General features: G+C 32.7%; 3 protein-coding genes across 3 annotated transcripts in view; 1 reads left to right on the forward strand and 2 right to left on the reverse strand.

The window, feature by feature from the left end:
• The window catches only part of LOC113376829 (peptidylglycine alpha-hydroxylating monooxygenase-like), a 29,581-nt gene extending 21,915 nt beyond the window's left edge, over positions 1-7,666 (reverse strand). The window contains exon 1 of the mRNA XM_026616896.1: positions 7,585-7,666. The gene's annotated coding sequence lies outside the window, so the exon portion shown is untranslated. The remainder of the gene's footprint in view (positions 1-7,584) is intronic.
• On the forward strand, positions 7,495-8,857 carry LOC113374946. The gene is made up of 5 exons (XM_026614904.1): positions 7,495-7,500; positions 7,569-7,751; positions 7,829-7,919; positions 8,577-8,719; positions 8,792-8,857. Exons 1-5 carry the CDS (start codon positions 7,495-7,497, stop codon positions 8,855-8,857), a joined length of 489 nt encoding a protein of 162 aa, XP_026470689.1.
• A 2,195-nt stretch (positions 8,858-11,052) lies between these two features.
• LOC113374947 (ionotropic receptor 21a-like) overlaps positions 11,053-25,127 on the reverse strand; it is a 20,704-nt gene continuing 6,629 nt past the window's right edge. Inside the window, 17 exon segments of the mRNA XM_026614905.1 lie at positions 11,053-11,979; positions 12,080-12,242; positions 12,462-12,619; positions 12,709-12,879; positions 14,593-14,791; positions 14,941-14,946; positions 16,048-16,240; positions 16,370-16,510; positions 16,578-16,700; positions 17,102-17,206; positions 17,209-17,219; positions 17,279-17,440; positions 17,520-17,648; positions 17,773-17,972; positions 18,057-18,179; positions 19,066-19,199; positions 19,453-19,681. Of these exon segments, the coding sequence (XP_026470690.1) occupies positions 11,053-11,979; positions 12,080-12,242; positions 12,462-12,619; positions 12,709-12,879; positions 14,593-14,791; positions 14,941-14,946; positions 16,048-16,240; positions 16,370-16,510; positions 16,578-16,700; positions 17,102-17,206; positions 17,209-17,219; positions 17,279-17,440; positions 17,520-17,648; positions 17,773-17,972; positions 18,057-18,179; positions 19,066-19,199; positions 19,453-19,681 (3,174 nt within the window).

Below are 25,127 nucleotides of genomic sequence, written 5' to 3' on the forward strand. Positions count from 1 at the left end.
TCAATATATACAGTGTTAAAATACAGTGAATTATATGTGGGTTTGTCTACCCTGGGGGTATTTTACCAAAAGTTTATGGTTTTACAATATTGTCTATATATTTGTATTTGTACAATATTTTATTCATTATTTGCAAGGACAAAAGGAAAGGCGACGATTTGTCACCTAAAAAAAAATCCTTCATTCATTGTTTTATGGCTTATGTATTCACTGCGGGCTCGATCAGGTAGTTAGGCATGGCATAATTCCCGTACCAGATCATTTCTGTGTGTACTGGCCTAACGCGCGGATGGTACTTATCGTGATCCTACACTTTCGGTAAAAAATTTCAGTAAGCTTTTTTATGTGTTCCAGTATAGTCGGTATGTCGTCTGTTCGTGTAAATATTTCGTTGGGTAGTAGTGTCTCGTCAGTGGGTTCTTGATTTGTCGAGTACCAGTCGCAGTGCTTTGTGTGCTATTTGTAGTCTCCGTCTGTTGGTCTTGGTTGGTCGCGTTCCATGCCGGAGCGGCGTATGTCAGTAATGGTCTTATGAGTGTCAAGTAAAGGTCCGCTTGTTCTTCACGCTTAGCGGCTGTTGTGGTTCAAAAGAGGTCTCAGTAGATTCATCATCCGTAAGCCTGTCCAATTTTGTATTCGTATGTTTTGTGAAGCTGAGTCTATAGTCCAAGGTTACGCCAAGGTATTTGACTTCTTGGACCACTCAGCTTCATGGCCCATTACCTTTAGTTTCGTCAAGTCAGTAAGTGTAATGGACCAACGGCTTTTGTAAAGAAAATTGCTTCTGTTTTAGAAGGATTAATGTTAATTTGCCATTTTCCGTGTAATCAGTCAGGGCGTCTATATGTCTCTGTATTTTTGTAGTCAGTAGCGTTGGTGAACGTGATGATCTGTAAATGGCAGTGTCGTCAGCAAATGTCAGCAGTGTTGTGTCGGCGTCAGTGGGCATGTCGTGGATGTAGACGTTAAACAAGGACGGTCCCAGGATCGAGCCCTGCGGCACTCCCGCCGTCACTTGTTTAATCGTCGAGGGTGTGTTGTCTACTTGAACTGGAAATTGCGATCTGCAAGGTAAGAATGGAGTAGTTTTGTGATGTATGGTGGTGGAAAGTTAAGGTTATGAATTTGTGTATCAGTCCGTCCATCCAGATGGTTGTCAAAAGCCTTCTCGAAATCGAGCAACACCAATCCGGTATGGTTTCGTCTATTGAAGTGAGTACAGTGTTTTCTATTAGTTGTGTCAGTGGATGTAACGTAGAGTGCTGTTCCTTAAAGCCGTACTGTGTGTCTGGTATAATCTTGTTTGTCTGATGTGTCTGTTGATGCGTTTGAGCAGTACCTTTTCAGTTACTTTGCTCATTGTATTGAGGAGGTGATTGGTCTGTAATTTTGCGGAGAGTCTGGCTGTTTCTCGGCTTCAGGATAGGAAATATGGTCGATGTTTTCCATGAAGCAGGAAAGTGGCCTTTGGCCATTATACGGTTAACCAGTCGTGTGTGATTAGTATGTATGCGTTCGTTGGTAGTTGTTTCAGTATTATATTTTGTAGTCCGTCCGGTCAGGGTGCTTTCCTGTTCGGTAGTTTTCTGATTGTCAACTTTATTTCTGAAAACTGTGGCAGGGTCTATTCGTAGGTCTTTGTCGTTAAATTGTTCAGTAAAATTTTGAATAGAATTGCGTACGTCTCGTCTTAAGTCTGCGTGCGACATGTCGGCGTTTTGTTTGTGTATGTTTTCAAAGTGTGTTGCTAAAATTTCTGCTTTGTCTGCTGGTGTCGTGGCGTAGTTGTGTCAGGTAGTTTGAGTGGCGGGATAGGTGTTGTTTTCTCGTCAGCCTTTTGGCTGTTTGCCAAACTTTGTGCGGGTCAGTGTTGATGGTTTCTAGTTTTTTAGTCCAAGTGTCATTCCGGTGCTCACGTATCTCATTATGAATAATTTTGTCAGTCTGTTCACGTGTTCCTTTAGTAGTCTGTCACCAGTACGTTGCCACAGTTTCTTTATATGTTCTTAATTTTAATTTTTACTAATATTGTTGAGGAAGCGTGTCAAATGTGGATGTATTTGCGTGTCGCAGCGGTATTGTGTGTTGGATGGTGTCCGTGATCGTCCGTGTCAGATGTGTCACAGCCTCCTCTATGTCTGTATTGGTCTCTATGGGTATCGTGTGTCGTATATTGTCTGTAATAATTTCTCTAAAAAGTGGCCAGTTGGCTCTGGAATAATCCAAAATGTTGCGTTTGGAGTATTGTCGACGTCGAGTCTGTCAGAGATAGTCATAAAAACAGGGTTATGGTCAGAGTTTGAAAAGTGTTCTAGTTATGGGGTTCAGGATGTTATGTGAAGATTTTTTGTTCAAGGCCAGGTCGATGATCGTGCTGTGATAGTGCGTCTGTACGGTGGCGTATCTGGTCGGGAGTGCTCGTGTCAGGATAGTGTAGTTGTGCGTCCGTGGGGTTGTGTTCCGTCAGATATTCGTAGAGTCGGATTCCGTTCGCGTTGTTGTAGTTTGCAGTTCCAGGATGTATGTTGCGCGTTGAGTCTCCTGCCATTAAGACGTGTGTATTGAGTCAAGTAGGTTTTGTAGGTCCGTCAGTTGCAGTCCGCTTGCCGGGATGTAAATCGATATTATAGTCACTTTTGACCTCTTTTGTATACATTAATAGTTGTTATTTCAGAACCGCCCGCTGTCAGGTTTGGCACTTGCTCGTGTCTTATATTAGACTTGATCAATATCGCAGTGCCTCCCCATCCGCGTGAGTTTGTCGGTCTGTCGTTCTGTATACTTTGTAGTGTTGATGTAAAGTCTGTCCGTGGGTTTAAGGTGTGTCTCGTTAATTAGTACAATGTCCAAGTCATATTTGTTATGGTCTGTTTCAGTTCGTCTACGTTGTTTTTGAGTCCGTTGGAGTTGAAGTACATTATGTGTATGTCGCGTGCGTGATTATGGGCATGCCGTTAAAAAGTTAAGTATGGGTTTGTGTATTGTCATTGCTAAGTCATATTTGTGTTCAATGTCTTTGTCAGTTTATAAAGCTCACTGAAAATTTGTCTTACCTCGGGATCCGCGAATAACTCCTGATCTCGCCCATAACAGTAAATAGTCCCTCCGGGTGTACTCAGGTCTGGATCGGGACTGGCTGGTGGTAGGGCGGATTCGTGAGGATGCTGGCCGGATCGGTTCTGGTGTTGGCTGGATCTTCGGCGATGGATACTGGGAGGCCGGCTGTGTTCGTGGTGATGATGGTACCGGGAGTTCAGGAAACGCAGATCTGTTGTTACGGCCATCGCTGGTGGGTTGTAAGGCTGACGAGAAGCTCCTCGTCAGCGGCGCAGGTGTTGGCGCTGGCTGTATGCTGGATTTCTCTTAGCGCATCTTTGTCTCTTTTTGCTCTATAGTTGATTAGAGCTGGGCATTTAGAATAGTTAGCCGGTGGTTTTCTTGGCAGTTCACGCATTTCGGATCCTCGGTTGATGGCTTCGTGCACACTCCCGGTGTGCACGTTCGTGCATTTTATGCATCTATACCGCATGTCGCACGTGTACGAGGTATGGCCGAAGTTAGGCACTGTGGCATTGGATGGTCTTGTTTAGTGGCCTGTAGCTTTCCCATTTAAATATATGTCCTTCTATATTGTTTATTTCCTTCAGTTTGGCCATCTCTTGTTCCTTATCTAGAAGGACAATATATTATAGGGAGTTTGCGTTGACTGCCGTCCGATTCCTCTTCTTAATTTGGACCACCTGCTTCACCTTAATGCCCTTGGCTTTCAGCTCATCAAGAACCACCGTTTCAGTAATGTCTGGATTTAGGCCAGTTATGGTAATTTTCTTCGGGATGTCGTGCTGCATAGAATAGGTGTAAAATTGGAAATCACAATCCCTTAGTATGCTTTTAATTTTTCGTGATCTGCAATCGTATCGGCGAAAATTTGTGTGTATTGGGGTTTTAAATATTGGTCCTGAATGTTATTTTCGTCGTATCTTTGATATATTTAAAACTTTCAAATCCAGCTGGCCTTTGACGATGATAGGTGGAATCTTTGGCTCTGGTACGGTGGTGTTCTTGGCTGCTAAATGCCCCGTTTTCGATGTAGATGGCTTCAGAGTTTAACAGTCTGGATTCATATCACATTTGTCTGCGTTGTTTTGCCTTAACCGTTCTTGCGTTCACTACCCGGTACGCGTAATCTCTCGATCCGTGTCCATTTCACTCGGTCCGATAATGCCTGGTACTTGTTCTTCAACACGGTTGCTAGTCAAGACGTCCATGTCTTGTGACATCTTCCTAGGCTCCGCCGGGAATTCTAGCGATTTTATTCGATGCCCACTGAATTTATTAAATATAAAACACTGTACTGATTTATGAAATTTTGAATACACTTTCAAATGTGCTGACTTTTAATCCATTACCAATTCCGAACCAGAATTTGGAAAAAAGTAGCAAAAGGCACGTTCACCTTATAATTTTGTGTCGGAAGCGGAGCAAGCCCTGACAAATTTGCGCTTTGTTTAGAAAAGACGCAATATAAGACCGATAACGTGACGATCGCGATCTCAATCAATTTCTAGTATCAATGATCGTATCGCGATACTTACTTATATGAATATTTACTTTGTATATATAGTGCACATTGCATTGGTCTATACTACGCAACGCGAGGCACGCGAGGTGAACAAATCAACCCCTAACGACATCTGTGGTAGAACGGGTTTAATACAAGCAAATTCTTATTATTTGCTTATTTGCTATAAATGAATTTAGCGGAGTAATTATTATATCGAATCAAATTTATTATAATAATTTTTGCAAGAAATATTGAAACGAGATGGTTTAAAACATAACTACGTACAACCACTTATTAAATTATAACATTTCATAGTGATATATTATGCATTTACGATTTGCTTCATGAGGCAAATTAATTATCATGAGGCACCTATTATTTTGTTATATCGATACACAGTGGAAGAATATCTTTATTAGAATCAAAACTTCAATTTTGTTTCTTACAATTACAATACTTTCGATTATTACAGTAAGGAAAATGTTCATATTTAGAGAACAGTGCATATTTTTTTTTAGAGAAATATTTCTCTAGAGAACAGCACACCATCTACTCAAGCAAAATGTTTTTTTGAATCAATCTAATCGGAGAATCCGTTCTCTCAAAAACTGCATAACTGTTTTTTACACCCTTTACGCTCCATACCTCCGAAACGACAAAATTGCCTTTTGCAAAAACGACTCGTGATCGAGTACAAACCGAATGATTTTTTAACCATACAATCGGTTATTCCATACTGTCGAAAATGTCGAGGGCATTTGTTTGAACCATATAAAAAAAATTCAAAATTAAAAATCTTGGTACGGAACTCAAAAAAATTTACACAAAATGTATGCACAATAATAAAATCTCTATAAAATATCTGATAATTTGATGTACATATGTCCAATGAACATTTTTGACCGTCAAATAACATTTTTGTAAATTATTTTTATAGAGAATCCATAAGCGCTAGACCTGCCTTCCAAAAATTTTACCAATTGTTCATTTCGTCAATGCAAGTGAAATGTTTTTTGAATTATTCAAATCGCACGCTCCGTTCTCTTAAAAACTGAGTTATCGTTTTTGGCACTTTTTGCTCAGTATCTTCGGAACGGCTAGACCTGTTTTCGCCAAAAACTAATTAGCACGCTTCCTTATCAATACGAATTATTCAAATCGGTTGATCGGTGTTCCCGAAATCGTCGACAAAAATTTGTATCCGCACACACACACACACATACATCAATTTTTTCTAAGGTATGCCAAAATGTTCAGAAACCTTTGAAATCGAAAGATATATTATAAAAATTTTCATTTTCGATTTTTTTGCGGTTACTATAACTTCCCCTACGGGAAGTTAAAAAGAGAAATAAAAATCATTTATTTGTCTACATATTAATATAGACAAATTTGAGTAGTAAATTTGAAACTATAAACAATGTGTAATTGGCATTTTGATTTAAGGAAAGTTGCGACATCTTTGTTAAGTCATTTTGATATATTATATCATATAATTGAGAATATATTAAGATTTAGTGTAATTTTTTAATTACACAAGCATCTTTAACCTCATTTACAGGTTTATCCAGATTCTGATCTAGAGCTGACTGTAAATGATAAGGAAGCAGAAGAAAATTTCACATTGATCATGACTGAAAAAGGTTTATGCCTTTCTTTCAATTCCATAGTTAGTTACATGATAAGTGTAAATGATACTATGTAAGTATTTAATCTGTATAGAAACATTGCACATTAAATCATATTTGAATGGGATAAATATTAAATTACTATTTTAGTGCATCACAAGAACCAAAAATATTTGAACCAAAATTGTTTGCTCTGGATAAAGTCGGAGGGAGTTTATATCTCAAGAGTTATCGTGATTTTGATGTAAGTAATAATAATAATAATTATAATAAATAATAAAAAGTTATAGTTATAATTATTATTGGTAGTAAACTAGTAAATTGCTGAAACTTTCCGTACCAGAAATAAAAAAAAATTAAAAGAAAAGAACTATAAAATTGTTTGAAAACTATGAAATTTAGATTTTGGAAAATTTTAAATTTTTTTAAAAAGTTTGATTTCTTTGTTTTTTTTATATATTCGGAGATTTTGTAAAGTTAGAACTTTTTTTAAAATTATTGCGTTGCGTAGCTGTTTTAGAGTCGAAATACCAAAGCGCGTACGCGTCGCGTCGCAGTCTAATTGACAAATATTGCTATGGAACCCATAGAAATATCAACAAAATTTCTCCTTATCATTAAAATCTCTATAAATGTCTGATAATTTGATGTACATATATCATTTTTGATCGCCGAATGGCATTTATTTTACTTTTTGTATTAGATCTACGAAACCGCTGGACCTGCCATTCCAAATATTTAATAAGCTCTTCACGTCGTCAATATAAATAAAATGTTTTTTGAATCGTTTAAATCGGACGCTTCACTATCTCGAAAACTGCATTACCAATTTTGGCACTTTTTGTCACGTTACTTCGAAACGGCTGGACCTGTCTTTGCCAAAAAGTAGTCAGCATGTCTCCCCATTAATACGAATCAAATGTTTTTTGAATTATCCAAATCGTTGATCCGTGTTTCCAAAATCGTCGAGGAAAATTTGTATCCGAACACACACACACACATACACGCGCAAAATGTTCAGAAACCTTTGAAGCATAAAGATATGTAAAAAAAATATTTTTTACGATTACTATAATTTACCCCACGATAAGTTAAAAAATTTATATCATACTTCTAAAGCAGTAAGCATTACAATAATGAATTAGAATTACCAGTAATTTACCTCAGAGTGATAAATTTTGAAGCAAAAGTCGATACACTCAATGTAGTCTATAGACGACACTCTTGTACAAAACTATAGTTCAATTGCATTTTCAAATATAATTAAAATTGCGTCCCTCTAATATTCAAAGAGCGATCAAAATGAGAGTTTGTTTGAAAGTTTAGCATAATAGAAATATGCTATTTAATCATGTAAATATATGTTTAATTTTCAGTTGTATATTCACTCACCTTATGAAATCCTGAACCCAAGTCAAAATTTTCACGTAACAGCTACATCTTCACCTACAACTGAGTACACAGCAGATTGGACAGTATCAGATTCCAATATAAATTCATTGAGCCCAAATCAACGAAAATGCATGAACATCCGCGAGCCACAGCAAAAGACAATGACTGTAAGATATATAAATAATACAATAAAAATAAATTTATCCAGGGTAAAAATTAGAAATATAAAATATTTTTATTGCAGTTGTACTCAAGACGGCTTTGCAAGATCGCCGATACTGCTGAGCAATACTCCAAAAAGTGTAATTGTCGCCCGTACTATTTGCATGCAAATCGTAAGTACAGTTATATATATATAAACATTTGGGTCGATTCTGCTGCACAACAGACCAATGTTATAGCCAGGCCATGTTACGCTCCAACTTCTATACATTATACTACTGAATCATACTGAATACTGTCAAAATGTCATGTATTTTTTTGTGCATTCAGACTATTTACACATAAACTGCACGTCACTTGTATGTTATGAAGCTGGGTCAGAAAGACCCTGTTATCTAAGTTTTTTTTAGACCTTTGTGCGGTTTCTATATTAGGTTTTCTATCTGACAACCTGAGAAAAACGCCTGACTGCAAAGCAACCACATGGCTTTGTCAATATTTAGTATGGAAAGTTCTTTATAACATAGCCTTGCCATAACATTGGTCTGTTGTGCGGCAGAATTGGTCCAATTGACTTACATAACAAAAGTGTTTTAATGTAAATAAAATAGTTTCACAATAGAACATTTTTATATAAAAAATCTACGAATTTATTGCCAAAAAGAGAACAGATAATTCTATTAATGCGGTTGCTGCGCATCAATTAAGTAAACTGTTGATATGGTGCTCAGTACGAGAAGAGAAGTTTTCTTCCATTCTAAAAAAATATTTTCGAAAACATTAAATATTCAGAATAAATAAACAAATTTAACTATTTCATTTATTACCAGGTCAGTCAAAAATATGTAACCTGAAAGAATATATAACATGCGTTCGAAGTGAAAATCCAGAATACCAAGCAGATTACAGGCAAACATTATTATGTTTAAATCCGTGCATTCAGTTGAAATATATAAAATTGAAGCAAGACCTCGTACGTATTTAAGTAGAAATTATTATATATATTTAACATAATTTATTTAACTAGTTTTTTATTATTTTACAGCTGCATGTTACTGATAAATCTGTACCAAGTTTTAATATGGATTTGATTTTACCAAAAATAAGGTAATATTCGGTGATACATAACAGTTATCGCTTAACGCTACTAAAAAAATGGCCACTTTTTATACTAAATATGTTTTATAATTCCGGGATATCTTTGTTATTGATAATGACACATATTTCTTGCTTTATATGATTATCACACATTATTCTTCATCTTTGTATAACTAATTAACTGAAAGAGGAAATCTCATCTAATAGGAGTTAATCAACTGAAAGAGGAAATCTTATCTGATTGGAGTTTTGAAAATGCATGTTATAAATTAGAACGCATGATAAAAATAGTAAAGTGAAAACTCACGATATGTGTTTTTTTTATATTTTTATAAAAACTACCATTTTGATAAAATCATTATGAAGGAAATCATTAAGAAGGAAATAAAACGCAATTATAATTTTGTTATCTAATGTAAATCTTTTGTTATCATGATGTAAATATTTGAAGAATCACATCCACTTACAAAAAAAAAAAAAAATTAAATTTATATATTTTTTTCAGGTATGTGCGTCAGATAGCATTTTCTGCTGACGATCTGTTGGTGTCTTTTGGAGGCGCTGCGGCCTTTTTTCTAGGTTGCAGTCTACTTACAGTAGTTGAATTCATTTATTATTTCATTTTGGTTTTTTATGAAGAATTTTGGAGTAAAAAGAATAAGGTCACGCCGTTATAATTTTTTACTTAATTTACAAAATGGATCATTTTTGGTAATACTCAATTGTAAGTGCACATTGCTTATTTTAAAAATAAATGCGAACACATGGAAACATTCACTAGTATTTGTAATTGGTAATTTTATTTTAAATACTTTCTAGTATTTGAAGTTAACAGTTTTACAGCCGCAGGTTGTTTGTGTCCTTTTTATGTCTAGAGATATAAAAATTCATCAAAAATCCATTCAAATAATAAACAAATATTTATGAATTTTATCTGTGCCATCACAATCGAACGCCTAATATATTTCGGATTTGATAGCAACTAATAACTTGATAATGGTGACTAGATTCGGGGTTTATAATTTTGCTGCTCGTATGTTGCATTATATTATATACATTTATATACACACATATATAATGTTATCTTTTATGGAATGACATTTGTTTCCTTATCCCCAAACAAGCAGAAAATTTGGAGGTTACTTCCACCAAACCATAAAACTTTAGCTGAATTGCATAGTTAAAACGTAATGTACGTACAATATCAAGTGATTTATATCAAGAGAAAATTCCAAATAAAATCGTTCATTTCATTGCACTTACTTGTGGCAATATTGTCTTTTGGCTCATAATATTGTTTACTTTCTCCACAAACCACTGAGAGAATATTATCAAAATAATAGGTCTGCAACTGTCTAAACTAACCTTCTACAACATCACAGGTGAAATTTGCAGGTGTTACTTAATAGTGGCGCACGTTCAATTTAACGCCAACGTCTATACTTCATGGCGCGTTTTTTGAAATAATTGTAATGTGGACTTAAACTTTTAAATAGTAACTGCTAATGTTTTTTTTTCTAGTTTTAGAAAATTCAGTTATTGTTATGAATATAAGGTGATCATGTTAGATATTAAAGTTTGAAAGTCGGTACTACATACACGCAAATGCCTTACTTATATTATCAAGAGTGCATTATTTTTCTTGTTTTTTATATAAGAACACATTGGTGAAATAATAAAAGATGGTTAAACTATTTTTTTCAAATATTGATATATTTTTACGACTCATACCAAACCAATGTCAGATGAAATATGCACAATATGTTAGAAACAGAAAAAATTACAAATCTACTTAATAGATCTTCTAATACAGACCTTTCGATACCAGGAGCAGATTGAATTTTAATTTTATTTACATCTTCTAGTACAAAGAATTTTAATAAAGAAACAGTATTTGTTTGTAAAATACTAGTTTGAGAAATAACTATAATAAATTATTATATTCGATACGTGCCTATTATTATATGCGATACATGTATAAATAACCAATATTCTACAGATCTAAATATATTTTTCAAACTAGATAATTTCGATCATGAGCTAGATACTACTTTTCGTTAGGATAAACTAACCATATATTAGTGCTTATTATTAATAATTAAATATTTGGGATCAAAAATCACGTGGTTTAGTTCTCAAAGAAAAATAAATAAAAAATTGATTGTTATTGACACGGCAATAAAAGCACAATTAATTATAACTTGTTTTCTAATATTTATCTGCAAACCAATTAGTGTTTACAAACTGAAAAATATTTTCAATTAACCTTTTCTCCAAATAATTTACTTTCCAGCAGCTCTTCCTGCTTATATTAGTAGTACATTCACAATCCATTATCGGATCGACACAATTATTCATCAAGTTTGATTTCGAATTATTTATTTCTGAATTTTCTTCATTTGTTTCCAATATATACTCTTCGTAAGTTATGGGACCTTCAAATTTCAAATTATTTATTTCTGTATTCTTCTTATTGGATTCCAAGTGCTTTATATGTTCTTCAAAGGTCATTGGACCTTCAAATTTTAAATGATTTATTCCTGTATTATCTTCATTTGCTTTTAAGTTCTTTATATGTTCTTCAAGAGTCATAGGACCTTCAAATTTCAAATGATTTATTGCTGTATTCTCTTTATTGGTTTCCAAGTGCTTCATATGTTCTTCAAGGGTCATAGGACCTTCAAATTTCAAATGGTTAATTTCTGTATTCTCTTTATTGGTTTCCAAGTGCTTTATGTGTTCTTCAAAAGTCATAGGACCTTCAAATTTCAAATTACTTATTTCTGCATTCTCTTTATTGGATTCCAAGTGCTTTATATGTTCTTCAAAGGTCATTGGACCTTCAAATTTCAAATGATTAATTTTTGTATTCTCTTTATTGGTTTCCAAGTGCTTCATTTGTTCTTCAAAGGTCATAGGGCCTTCAAATTTCAAATGATTTATTTCTGTATCATCTTCATTAATTTTTTTATCTTTTTTATTTGTCTCCAAGTGCTTTATATGTTCCTCGAATGTCATAGGGCCTTCAAACAGCAAATCACTTAACTCTGAATTTTCGAAGTAGATTAGATTTTCGTTAGTTACAGGATCTCCATGTTGAACATCATTTAACTCAGCATTATCATTGCTGCCATTCTAAGAATCATATTTGACATATATGATTTTGTATACAAAACTATGAGATTAAAAACATAACATGTGAAATAAAAACAAATTACTTTGCTTGACTACTAACCATTCCATTACATTTCCCATTTTCAATTTTGTGCAGAATTTTTCCATCTGTTGAAACGCAATCAAGATCGTTAGATGAACTATGTTCATGGACTTCTACAGAAGCACGACGCAAAACAGTTTTATTCAGCGATACATTCGAATTTGATCCGTGTAATCTTAACCTACGAAGAAATAACTTATATTATAATCATTTAGAAATGTTTGCATATTTAAAAAATATCAATTGAATATATAACCATACAAAAATTAAAAGCTATTATTAAAGTCGTTATTTATGATGTGAGAAAAATTTGATTGCTCATAACAATTGTTTCAAAAGGAATATTTTAGTTTTCCGCATTGAGAATCTAACTAAACATAAATAAAACAATTCCTCTTACTCTGGACAAGGTGTATCAACTCTGTAAGTCTGAGAAGACTTTTTGCGGTCATTTTTGCTCTTAGCGGTTGTTCCGTCATCTGTACTCAAAGAAGTTGCATCAGAAACTTCCAAATGTTGTTGTCTTTCGAATTCGTCAGCTTCATCTTGTTTCTTTTTCTGTTAATAGTTTAAAGTTGTTAAAATTGTTAAAAGTTAAAAGTTTAAACAAAAAAGTAAAATTAATAGTTTCTAAATTAATTAATTACGCGGATAATAGAGCGGCATTTTCTGCTACATCCACCCATCCATTCTGAAATTAGGGCAGCTCCTGCGGCAACGAAACCAGCTCCAAGCAATAAGAACATACCTTCTGTATCAGCCAATGTTAAACCTCTTTCATCGGGAGCTGATGATCGTAATGCTTTACCAAAGGAAGCCTGTCAATAAAAATATTTTCAAATATATTAGTGATAATTCTCTTGGAACTTTTTTTAAAGTTATTGCAAATAAGTGTTTAAGTTAAATATAGTTAACCCTTTATTTCGTTATAAGATCATCCTAGTTTATTGATTTGATAGTTAACCAAATTTCATTTTTTTAACTCTGTTTTATTCAGCAATCAGAAATACATAAGGATTCCTATAAGCTAAATTGACAATATTTGAGAGCGATGTCTAAGAAGAACTCCAGTGAGATCTTCTTAGTTTAACAATTGAAAAGATAATGTTATATTGAAGCTAATCTAAAACTAAATCTAAAGGCCATTGACGTTTCAATCTTTTTACGCCAAATGGTTGAGTAATATCGTCTATTGATGGGTTTGAATGTGATTCCAGTTTACGATTGTATTTTTCCTTAAATTCTTTGAACGTTGATTGCACCGTTTTCATGTTGAGATCGCTGTGAATGGTTTTATTTATCACGCACCACGGAGAATTAAGTATTGTACGTAAAATTTTTGACTGAGTTCTATGCATTATAGCTATATTTGATTTGTAAGCACAGCCCCAGAGCTCAATTCCGTAGGTCCAGATTGGTTTGATAATTGATTTATATAGCAGCAACTTATTTTCAACAGAGAGCTTAGAAAACAAATTTCATTTGTGAACAAAATAAAGTCACAAAGATTTGGCAATTAAGTAAGTAGACCAAAAATTGATCCTTGAAGGACACCCATTTTTACATCTAACTAGACGCCTTGGGTTATGTCTGTTAAGTAAGATTTTAGTCATTTAGGCGCATTGAAATCATATTGCTAGTTTATTAAAAAAATATCATAAGAAATACTTTTAAATGCTTTTGAAAGATTGAAGAAAACAGCATCAATAACTACCATCTTCAAATCAGTTAATAAACATTCTGGATAAGGCTATAAACCGAGTGAGAAACTTTATGAATCGGATTTAAAATGAAGAACATTGGCTAATATATAAGATTATATGAACTGAATTGCAAATTTAAATTTATTTATTTAAAGTATATAAGTGAGCTTTAGAACTTTAGCCAGAAAAAAATTACAATCCGAATTATTTCCGATATATAATTTTTTTTTGAAAAAGAAAAAATTGAAATGAAACAAAATTTTCAGAAGCAATTGTTTTATCAACACAATCAGAATGTTTTTTAAATCATTCAAATCGGATGCTTAGTTTTCTTAAAAACTGATTTTTTTTGCACATTTAGCTCTGTATCTCCGAAATGGCTGGACCTGCCTTTGCCAAAAATTGATCACCATTTTTTCCATCATTACAAATTGAATGTTTTTTGGATCATTCAAATCGAATGCTCTGTTCTTTCAAAAACTCGATTTTTATTTTTGCACTATTTGCCCGTATCTCGAAAACGGCTGGACCTGCTTTGCCAAAAACTAATCAGCCATCTTCCTATCAATAGGACACGAATGTTTTTTGAATCATTTGAATCTGTAAATCCGTGCGCCCAAAAACGTGGACGAACGAAACACGAAAAACACACACATACACACACAGACATCAATTTTTTCTAAAGTTTGCCAAAATGTTCAGACTTTCAACCTTCAAAACGTGAAGATATGCAAAAAAATTTAATTTCGATTTTTGGACGATTACAATAACTTACGCTATGGGAAGTCAATATATATTATTTTAGAGTAGATCAATAGTTATACTAACCATGAGAAGTTTTCCCGTACTAGACCTCTGCATATCCCATTTGACTTGGTTGGTCAACTTAGTGAGAAGGCCGCCTTGCCAGGCGTGCTGAATGAGAGTGTCAATTCTCGATGCGTGGATGGCGTGCTTCGGAAAACCAATAGCAACACCGAAAGGTACAAAACATTTGTCGGAAATATGTAAAACTGATCGTTTATTTCTGAATAAAAATCAAAATGTCAATTATGTTCCTAAATGCAAATATTTAATTCTATAAAGAAGTACCAACTGGATGTAAATAGTTGGTAACCAGAGTGGACCATCCGACAAAACGGGGGAAATTTGAGATACGGTAAAGATATGATGAACTTTTTACTAAATAATGTTTTCAGATTGAACTATACATAATATTTATATCTGTTGTTAAATGGCAGCAAAAATGACTCTCTAAAATAGTTTTGCGTTCTACAATCCAGAGTCAACTATAGGGCTCCTGCTTTATTCATAAAATATGCAAAAATAAGTCAAATAATATAAAGATAAATGGTAATTAGTGTGTAAACTAATTGAAGATAATAACTTTAAATAATAGCAAATTTATCGACACGGTTTAATGGCGTCAAATTCTATTTCCGATGATCCACTTTGGATACCAACTCTTCATATATATATACGTGGGGCATGTAAAAAATAAGGTTCCCAACGCTGTACACTCGCCGCGCGATATACTAGGGGAAATCCGGCAACACCATTTTCATTGTTGATCCTTGCCACTCCATTCCAACTACCAGAAAGATCACTGCAAAGCTTAGTGCCAATCTAACAGCCATCCACGATGGAGCGCGCAATTGCCGTTACCGCCAGGTGTGCAATCCGTTCAGTCATTCGATTTTTAAACGCAAAAAAGCTTACACCTATTGAAATTCATAGACAGTTGGAAGAAGTTTATGGCAAAATTTGCATCAGCATCTAGCACGTCTTCAAACGGTGCAGGTAGTTCTCCGAAGGACGCGCAGACGTTCACGACGAGCAAAGGAGCGGGAAGCCATCGAGTTTTGGGACCGAAAATGTGTCTTGCTTACTGAGTTAATGTTTGAAAGGTCCACTATAAATTCGGACAAGTACTGTGAGACACTAACAAAACTCAAAAAAGCCATCCAAAATCGCCGGAGAAGAAGACCAAGCAAGGGTGTGGCGGCGGAGTTCTTCGAAGCGGGTTTTCAGAAGTGGAAAATTCCTCAGAAAAAACGCGTTGAAAGATCTGGCGCCTATGTAGAAAAATAGTTTGAAATACAAGCTTTCCGATGGTATACACATTTATTGCAATAAAAAATGCCTCAACCCTGAAAAAATGTGGGAACCTTATTTTTTACATGACCCTCGTACATGATTAACCTATTCCGCTCAGGCGGCAAAATCCATATAAATCTCGGAATTCACGAGTGAAAAGCGTTAATAAGTAAATTTTTCACTCACTCTACACTATAGTTGGCCTGCACTATATATTCAAGTTGGGCCTTCGAACCAAAAAATGCATAAGGCCAAAAGAAAGCGTGTGTAGTATTATGAAGTCCCGATTGCACATCTGGAAGAAATTCAATATTTTTCCAAAGTTTTGCGACGGCTTCGTCAGTTGAATTTTCAAACCAATGTTGCCAACCACCTTTATCTAAAATATATTTTAATATGCAATTTACATGGGTATTGCTAGAACATCAAACAATGTTTGATAATGAAAATATAGAAACTCTAAATTGAACATATTAATTAAAATAATAGTTTTATTAATTAATCTTACCTAAAATACCAACTCGAAAGAAACCAGAAATCAATTCTCTGATAGTATTAATAGTTTCAGGAAAAACTGGTAATGTAACAAATGCAATTATAGAACCTGTGTAACAAGCGGTTACAATAATAGTAAATAGCCAATATGATGCTGAAATAGATTAAATTTAGTAAAACTCGATAAATATGTATAAAGAGATATTTAATATTTTATTTACCTATGAGAATCTTGGTAGTAATCTTTTCAGCTTTGCTCCAACTATTTTCGCCACTAAAACTGAAGGCATTGGTGAACGTACCAAACACGTACCAGAACATATTTTCGATTTCACCAGAATTTTCTTAAAACGAAATAACCAAAACTCAATCATATGTGAGCAATTAAAATAGTATATACTATTGGATTTTAATCCAATGATACTTAACTAACCAATCAATCATAAAACAAAAAATCTCAATTGAATGAAAAACTTGAAAATAGTGAATAGTTAAAAAAGATCTTAAAAATCTCTAGAACAATCAATTCTATGATTATGAAAGTAATACTATAAAAATGGCCATAAGATATAATTTTTCATTTTTCTGGGAATATTATCAATGAAATTAGTCGACACTTAAAGTCTGCTCAAAACTTTGCTCAAAGGCGGAAATCTATTTTACGGATGTCTAAATATATTTCTATAGCTACTCTAATAGTTTTGCAAATCGAAAATAATTACAAAAAATGATTATAAATATTTACCTAGAAGATGCTTAAAAGTGTGCCTGTCAGAATATGCCAGAGGAAATATACCTAGTAAGTAAGTGAATACTAAACAAATCCATACCGACCAGTGAAAGGGCCCATTATAGCGCGATATCTGAAAAAAATGTTGGTTATTGTTTTTATTTTTTATTTTTTAAATTTGTAAATTTTAACCTGGGTAATGCCGTTGATTGGAGTGTAATAAAAACAGCACAATCTTGAGCATGCATTGATGACATTTCTAATTTGGTTAACCTTTCTTCAGTCACATACATTCCGGCTACCCCAATATCTGCCCTACCAGCAGCTAATTCATTTTTCACTGAATCTCCTGGGCTAAAAGTAGAAGTAGTATTTTGAAGAAAATTAAAATATTCTTATTTAAAGTGCTATGATAGATACAATTCAACATTACCCCAATCTCATATCACCCGGTTCTCTGTATTCTATACTAAAATTCAACAATTTGCCAAACATATTTAACATACGATATTCAATTCCATCCCAGGCTACAGAATATTGCCCATTTATGTCAAGCGAAAGCCTAGAAATATTCAGATATAAAATGGAAAAAAATTATGAATTGCTAATACTCTGTTAAACCATATTAAACCATATTCTTCAACCAATGGCACGTTAAGAAAATAAAAAAGATAAACCACAATTACTTTTTAAAAATATATGGTGGCTGATCGGCGACACTGACTGTAAATCTGTGGCCAGCAAATCCTTCGGTAATTTTTTTTGGAAATAGATTCACACGGGGTCTTGTTAATCTTCCCTGAACCCAGCTGGTGAGAACTTTTGGAGCACTTGAACCAAGACCATCCATATATAAACGGTGTGTGTATAGAACGAAAGGCAATTCCTAAAATATTTAATTGAACCCAATCAAAAAAAAAATCAACAAGTAATTTATAATGCATGAATCAGTTATTGCAAAAAAATTTACCACTGTGTTATCTCCTTCTCTCAAGGACTGACCGATTACTAATAGATTTACAAAATGTCTGGATGCTGAATGGGTTAAAAACTCTTGTACACGCCACTGTGAAGATCTTGCAACTACTATTACCTGTTTACGTAATATAACTATCAATTTTAAAATTAAAAATGAATTTCATTGAAAGTCATGATCATAATATCTGCAGACGTAGACAATATGACTAAAGGGTATGGGCGTGTTTCCATACAGAATCGGCCCCACCCTGGTATTTAAATAATTTTGATGCCATTTTATAGATATTTTCAATAAAAATCCGACCTATACTAAGTTTCAAATCCGTAGCTTATCATTTGGCCGAGATATCACTGAAAACAGTGGCCCCTTTATTCAAGCTCACTTTTTGTCGGAAATATGAGAGATATCGAAAAAATGTTAACGTCATTCTATTTATACTGATCTTGTCTATGTTGTTCATAACAAATAATGTGAAAAAATTATTTGTTAGTGCGTGAAAAGGTAAAAATGATTATTCATATACCAGTGCGACTTTTTGGACTACTTTTAAATTAGCATCATTCGAAAGCCTGTACATTTTTCTTCTGTTATTCAAAAATTCATTTAAAGGTAGGTGGAACTTTGGGTGAAAAGTTGGAAAAGCTAGTACACGCACTGCGTAAATTTTGGAAACGTGGCAAATATCTCTACAGAAACCCATTACAAAATAAATTGAAATCCAGAGAGAAAAGATTGGTAATAAGAAAAGTTGGATTCTTAGATATGGATGCTAAGTATTTATGTTGTTAGCTGCAGTATATATTTACATAATAATTATACGACGTTAAAGTAACATAATTTAGATAACATTCAAAATAGTATGCTTTTGAAAATAGTTAATACCTAAGCACGCAATGATTAGTTGAGTATATTAGTTCTAGTCTTACATAAAACTTATAACTTAAATAACCTTGTTGTTATAATTTTATTTCATTTTTTTGAATTAATTTAATTTAAAAACCTTTGCATGTGTTTGTGGTCCAATAACGCTGCTGCTGCGCATCACATCTGCCAAAAATAGTATGTAACTTCTGCATTTATCATCACTTCCCATAGGTTCCAGCAATCGTTTATCAGCAATTTTATAATTGTCATCTATTTATAAAAAAATACTTTAAAACCGACAATTTGTGTACAAATATTATATGAATAATAATAATCAACAATACAAAATGGTATCTTAAGATACTGTATTTTTGGTATTTCTATCAACTAAGGTTCCAGTATACGATATTTCTGAAATTCTCGATATTAAAATCTTTTGATATAGGTCATATTATTAAAATTATGAAATTTTCACAACTAAAGGTAAAGTTAATAGCTGATACTATTAGAATTCACGTTTTACCGATTCTTCCGTGAAAAAATGATAGTGGGAATTTTTTGAACAACTGTTGAAGTAGAAGATCTTCGCCATGTTCTACCATCGAGTCATAAAGTATAACCGGAACACAGTCTCGGAGATATCTCCTGGCCAATGTATCCAAAAGAAACACCAGGCTGGGAGTCTGGTCAAATGCAGTGCGTTCACCATTGAAAGCTCGGTCCCATAGTTCTTCTCGAGTTTTGGGATGACCCTGGTAAAATAATCAATTTAATCAGAAAACTGAATATGCAAATGCATTACTTTTCCACTGAAAACAAACCAATTATTGAATATATATATATAAATGTTTCTTCATTTTGAACCACTAAATACAAACATAGATAATAGACACAAAATTTATCGAAAATTAGCAACTTGTGCTTGCACATTTTTATACAAAGTGAATCATAAATAAAAATTATTATTTTGTTAAACTTCGACAAATGATGTACTAAATTTATATTTAGAAAATGAGTATATTAAATAAAATAAAATAGAAAATATAATACATATATGTATATAATATAAGCATCCGAGAAAAAAAAATCTCCTAGAAACGCAAATAAAATGATAACCGGTGTCCATTGTTCTGAAAATATAAAATAGGTATATTCAGAACTAATGGGTTCTATGAGCTGTTGTGAGTAAGATCTTACAAACTACGTTTGTTTTATTACATATGGCAACCCAAACAGTTGTCACATCTCTGTATGATAAATTTTTATTACAATCTCTGTAATAGGGCAAGTATGGTGCAACAATGCCGGAGAGGGCTATTTTCACTTGGAAACATATTGCTATCTATATTTCCGAATGAAAATCGTTGTCAATGTTGCCTGACAACAGGCTGCTCGAAGTGGGAATCGAACCCGGGACCTCTGAAACAAGTCCTGTCGCTCTTAACCGCTTACCTACGGGCGAGCTCAAAGTTTTTTTAATTTTCAAAATTGTTTCAAAATTATTGACTACAACGTAAACACATAATTTTGCATTTTTGTGTTATAAAGGAACGGCTCAACCGATCGTCTCACAAAACCAATCATCGCGAGTCAAAAAGATTTTAAATTTGGTTTCAAAAAATTGAAAACGTGAACGTCTGTTTCGGAAAGTTTAATTATTTTGGGTTGTTGTGAAATATAAAAAATTAAAAGTCAAAAGACCTTTTGTAAAATTTAAAAACTTTTATATTTTCCTATGCATCTGGATACTGCTTTTTTACCATTTTAATAAATATTTTCAAAATTTATTTGCTTAAAAGATCAAATGATGAATGATACTTTCTACTTTGACATTGCTGGCCTAATTTATACTAGAGTATAAATTATAATTATAATGAGACAATACATTTAAATAGTAATTATTTAACATAAAAATAATGAAAATGAATTACCTTAAAAATTGGTTCAATTGCCAAATTCTGTCTTTTATATCGAGTTATATTATGAATCAATTCGTAAGTTTCATGCTGCACTGAATATGTGACAAAAGTTTTGATTATCAAAGCACAAAGTATGATTCGTAAACTGAAAATACACATCATTCTAATTAAAATGTTATGTTACAAATTATATTTAAATATTACAAATTATATTTTATATGCGCACTTTTTAATATCCATACTAATATAACTCTTTAAGTAAATAATATTATAACTAAGTTAATTAATTTAAAAGAAAATAACAACTGTTAAGATAAAACCATTACTGAAACTGTACCTACACGACGGTGTATCAAATAGAAAACTAATATGATTTATTATTATTTTTGACGAAATTACAGAGTCGGCTTTATATGTAAGCATTATTGCTATACTTGATTTTCTTGAATAAATTTAATCAATATTGTACAGTATTATGCAAATTTGTTATATAAAATCAATCAATTTACCTTAAACAAATCTAAAAATATTTAAAAAAATATTATATCGGCTATACCTATCGGCTTGTCAACGAAATTAAGTTTATGATATGCAGTTTGTTACTAACTTTTATAATTATTTGTATTAAACAATGTGAGTAATAAAACTGCAGAATTTTGAATGAAAAAATTGTCAATCATACGTCTTTTATACTTTCCACAAATATTAAATTTATTTGGACATATTGTTCTCCAAATACTGACTCCCTTAAAAATCAAGTCAATACTTATTCTGAAAATGCATTTTATTACATTTTTCATATTTTTTTTTTTTTTTCGTTTAATTGCAATTTGATTTTGAATAAAATTTTCGAAATAATTACATTCTACTTCAAGATTGTTGATTCCTACACATTAATTCTGAAAAAACTATTTTAAATTAATTTTTTTACCTCCGATTACCATAAAACAATCATAAAAAATTAACTTAAAATGCAAGCATCAGGACAAATTGCTGAAATTTTCTATTTCATGATCAAATGCAAGAAATATATTAGATTTTTTAATATATAAAATTACATAAATTAAATTGCTGTTTCTAGTCCATTTTCGTTCTGACTATGAAATGGTCAACAGGCCTTCAAAAATAAATGAGCTTTCCGCATTGTGAAAAATTTAATAAAATATTATTCGGATCATCTGAATCGGTTCAGCCGTTCTTTCTAAAAAAAACGCCGTATTCTAACAAACATGCGTAGTTACATATTCCACACACATACATACATTTTTATGGCAAAATCATCGGGAAGTCTTGAAACATACAAATATAAAATAAAATTTATTTTTCATGTTTTGCAATTTCAACACCTTACACCACGATAAGGTAGCTGCTTTATAGTTAATACTATAAATTATTGCAAACTAATAATTAGTTTAACCCTTTCCACTCGGACGCCACCACTCCGGCGGCAAAATTCGTATAAATCTCGGAATTTGCGAGTGAAAAGAGTTAATATTTTTGGTAGCAATTTTGTACATACCCATCTTTCGAATCATTTTACCTATTGAAAAAAGCATTGCATGAATTTAATCTAAATTTGTAATGATTTATATGAAAAATATATAAAAAACATAACAAAAAGAATATACGCTAAATTTAATTTATACTGATATGGATACTAATTTTTTCCGCAATAAAAAATGTGCTCAGCACGGCCCTGTAAAATAAGTATTAATTCGACCAAAGTCAAGGGTCAGTTATGTGATATAATGAATTTTCATAATAAATAAATGTCAGGGTAATTTTTCTCTGGCTTAAAGCATAAAATTGGTAGTGATGTCGTATTTTACTTGTAGGTCGCAAATAACACCTGCGTTAGTGAGTATATTTAATTTTAATAGATCGTTATTGAATCGTATAATTTTTCTATGAATTGATTTTCTACTATTTGCAAGTTGTGAAAATTTTACTGTACGAAGATAAACTCAACTAGTATAGATTTTTGTCATATTTATGCCAAAAAAAAAAATGCTTTTTGAGATTTACACTCTACACTCACTATAGTATATACCAGAGCGTGCCTTGGCTGGGCTCCGTATAAAAATGGGTTAGGGAGTCCTTAGGAAGGGTTTTAACTAGTTGTAAGTGGCACTTTGCCTGAAGCAAAATGCAAAAGATTCCCATACATGTGAATAATTAACTTAATTACTAAGAATCGAGATTGCTTAGAAAAAACCTTTAACTGTTCATTTCAAAAGTAAAATGTTTCTTTTAACTAAAAAATAATCAATACGATTTCCAATTATGTATTTCAAACATACTCATAATATATGTAATTGTATAATTAAATTATTTATTATTAACTTTCCGTAGGGAACGTTATATAGTAATCGCAAAAAATCGAAAATGAAGATTATTTTACGTTTCTAAGGTTTCTGAACATTTTAACATGCCTTTGAAAAAAATGGATGTTTGTGTATGTATATATGTGCGGATACAATTTTCGTCGACGATTTCGAAAACACGGATTAGCCAATTTGAATGATTAAAAAAATATTCGATTCCTATTGATAAGGAGACGTGCTGATTAGTTTTGGCAAAGTCAGGTTTAGCCGTTCCAAAGATACGGAGCAAAAAGTGCCGAAAATGGTAATTCAATTTTTGAGAAAACAAGAGCGTCTGATTTTAATAATTCAAAAAACATTTACTTGTATTGACAAGATGAAGAATTGATCAATTTTCATGAAGGCAGGTCTAGCGGTTCGGAGATCTAATGAAAAAAAATAAAAAAAAAGCCATTTGGCGGTCAAAAATGATCATTGGACGTATGCACATCAAATTATCAGATATTTATAGAGATTTTAACAATAAGTATAAATTTTGTTTTACATTCCTATGGGTTCCGAACTAATGTTTTTCCGTTAGACGGCGATGCGGCGCTACGCGCTTGACATTGCGTGTCTATGCTGTTAAAGCAGTACGTTTGCTTTGAAAAAAAAGTTCAGAATTTCCAAAATAAGTCAAAATATTTTTTTTTCAAAAAAATTAAAAAACAAATGTACATTGTATATTAAAAAAAGTACATATTTTAATAAATTTATTTTCATAAGAGAGAACATTTTTCCAATATTTTTATATAAAGTCAAGAAAACTATTAAGAACTATTACATTTAAAAAGTATCATGGTTAAAACTACTCCACATATCTTTTCTAGTATAATTAGTGCTGCTTCGAAAGACTTATCATCACCATGCTGGTTATGAAAAGCGATTGAATCTGGTCGGTTCTTCCCTTGCAGATAATATTTGGAAAATTCATAAGGTAAGGCATAGAATTTCTGACAGTTGAAGAAATTATGAATTGTCCGATGCCATTACCTGAATTTGCTCCATAGTCGGAAGTAAATCCACCGATTCCAGGTTGAATGTAAAAGTCAAGCCTCTTCGTTTTTACGAGTGTGGTTAGATGGAATTTGACGTTTCGATCGATGAGCCTTCAATTGGTGAGCCTTTCGCGCATTGTTTTCATCCGATTAGGAACTGCGATGAGGTGAGCAACCAAGGTGGGGATCTGTGGCGCTGCAGCTTTGCTAATCCAATGAAGGACGACGATTACCTTCTCCAAGTTGCCCAGAAAATTTATTTAATTTCGGCTTCGAGGTCCATCAACACGTATCCTCCATATATAGTAAAAAAAAAGCGTTTTTCAACGTTGTCCAGATCTTGTTGTAGAAGTTGATTGCTTATTGTATAGACAAATGCTGAAATTCTTGTCCTGAAAGATAGAGAAAAATGTACATACAAAACACAGTTGACAAATAAACCCATTCTGATGCGCTCCAGAAAGAATTTTTATTGGTATAGACTCCATATGGTTATTAGACCGAAATAAAATAATTATTTTCTAGATATTAAAAATAGTGCTCTGTTAAACAAGGTTTTAGTTTATTTAGTACCAGTATTTACAAATACTTGAATAATGTCGAATAACACTGCAGAATAGCATCTTTTTAAAAACCAAATCATCTCCTAGTTTTGATGCATCAATTCTAACTTAATGCATTAAAAAAACGGCCCTGGAAAAGCAAGAAAGCAAATTAATGATCGATGTATAAGAAGACAATAATTGCGACGATCGCGAATAAATTATTCTCGCAACTTTTCATGAAAACAGAATAGCTATAGTTTAAGAAGATATTATTGTATTTTATAAATATTACCATTTTATGAAAACTTTATCAGACTCACATTTTACTCGTTTGCTGTGATAACTGCTTTTACAGCACTGGCAAAAATTAAAA

This window comes from Ctenocephalides felis, unplaced genomic scaffold, assembly GCF_003426905.1.
Source record: "Ctenocephalides felis isolate EL2017-DRISC unplaced genomic scaffold, ASM342690v1 CF-g0.4_SCAFFOLD_01886, whole genome shotgun sequence".
Taxonomy (NCBI): domain Eukaryota; kingdom Metazoa; phylum Arthropoda; class Insecta; order Siphonaptera; family Pulicidae; genus Ctenocephalides; species Ctenocephalides felis.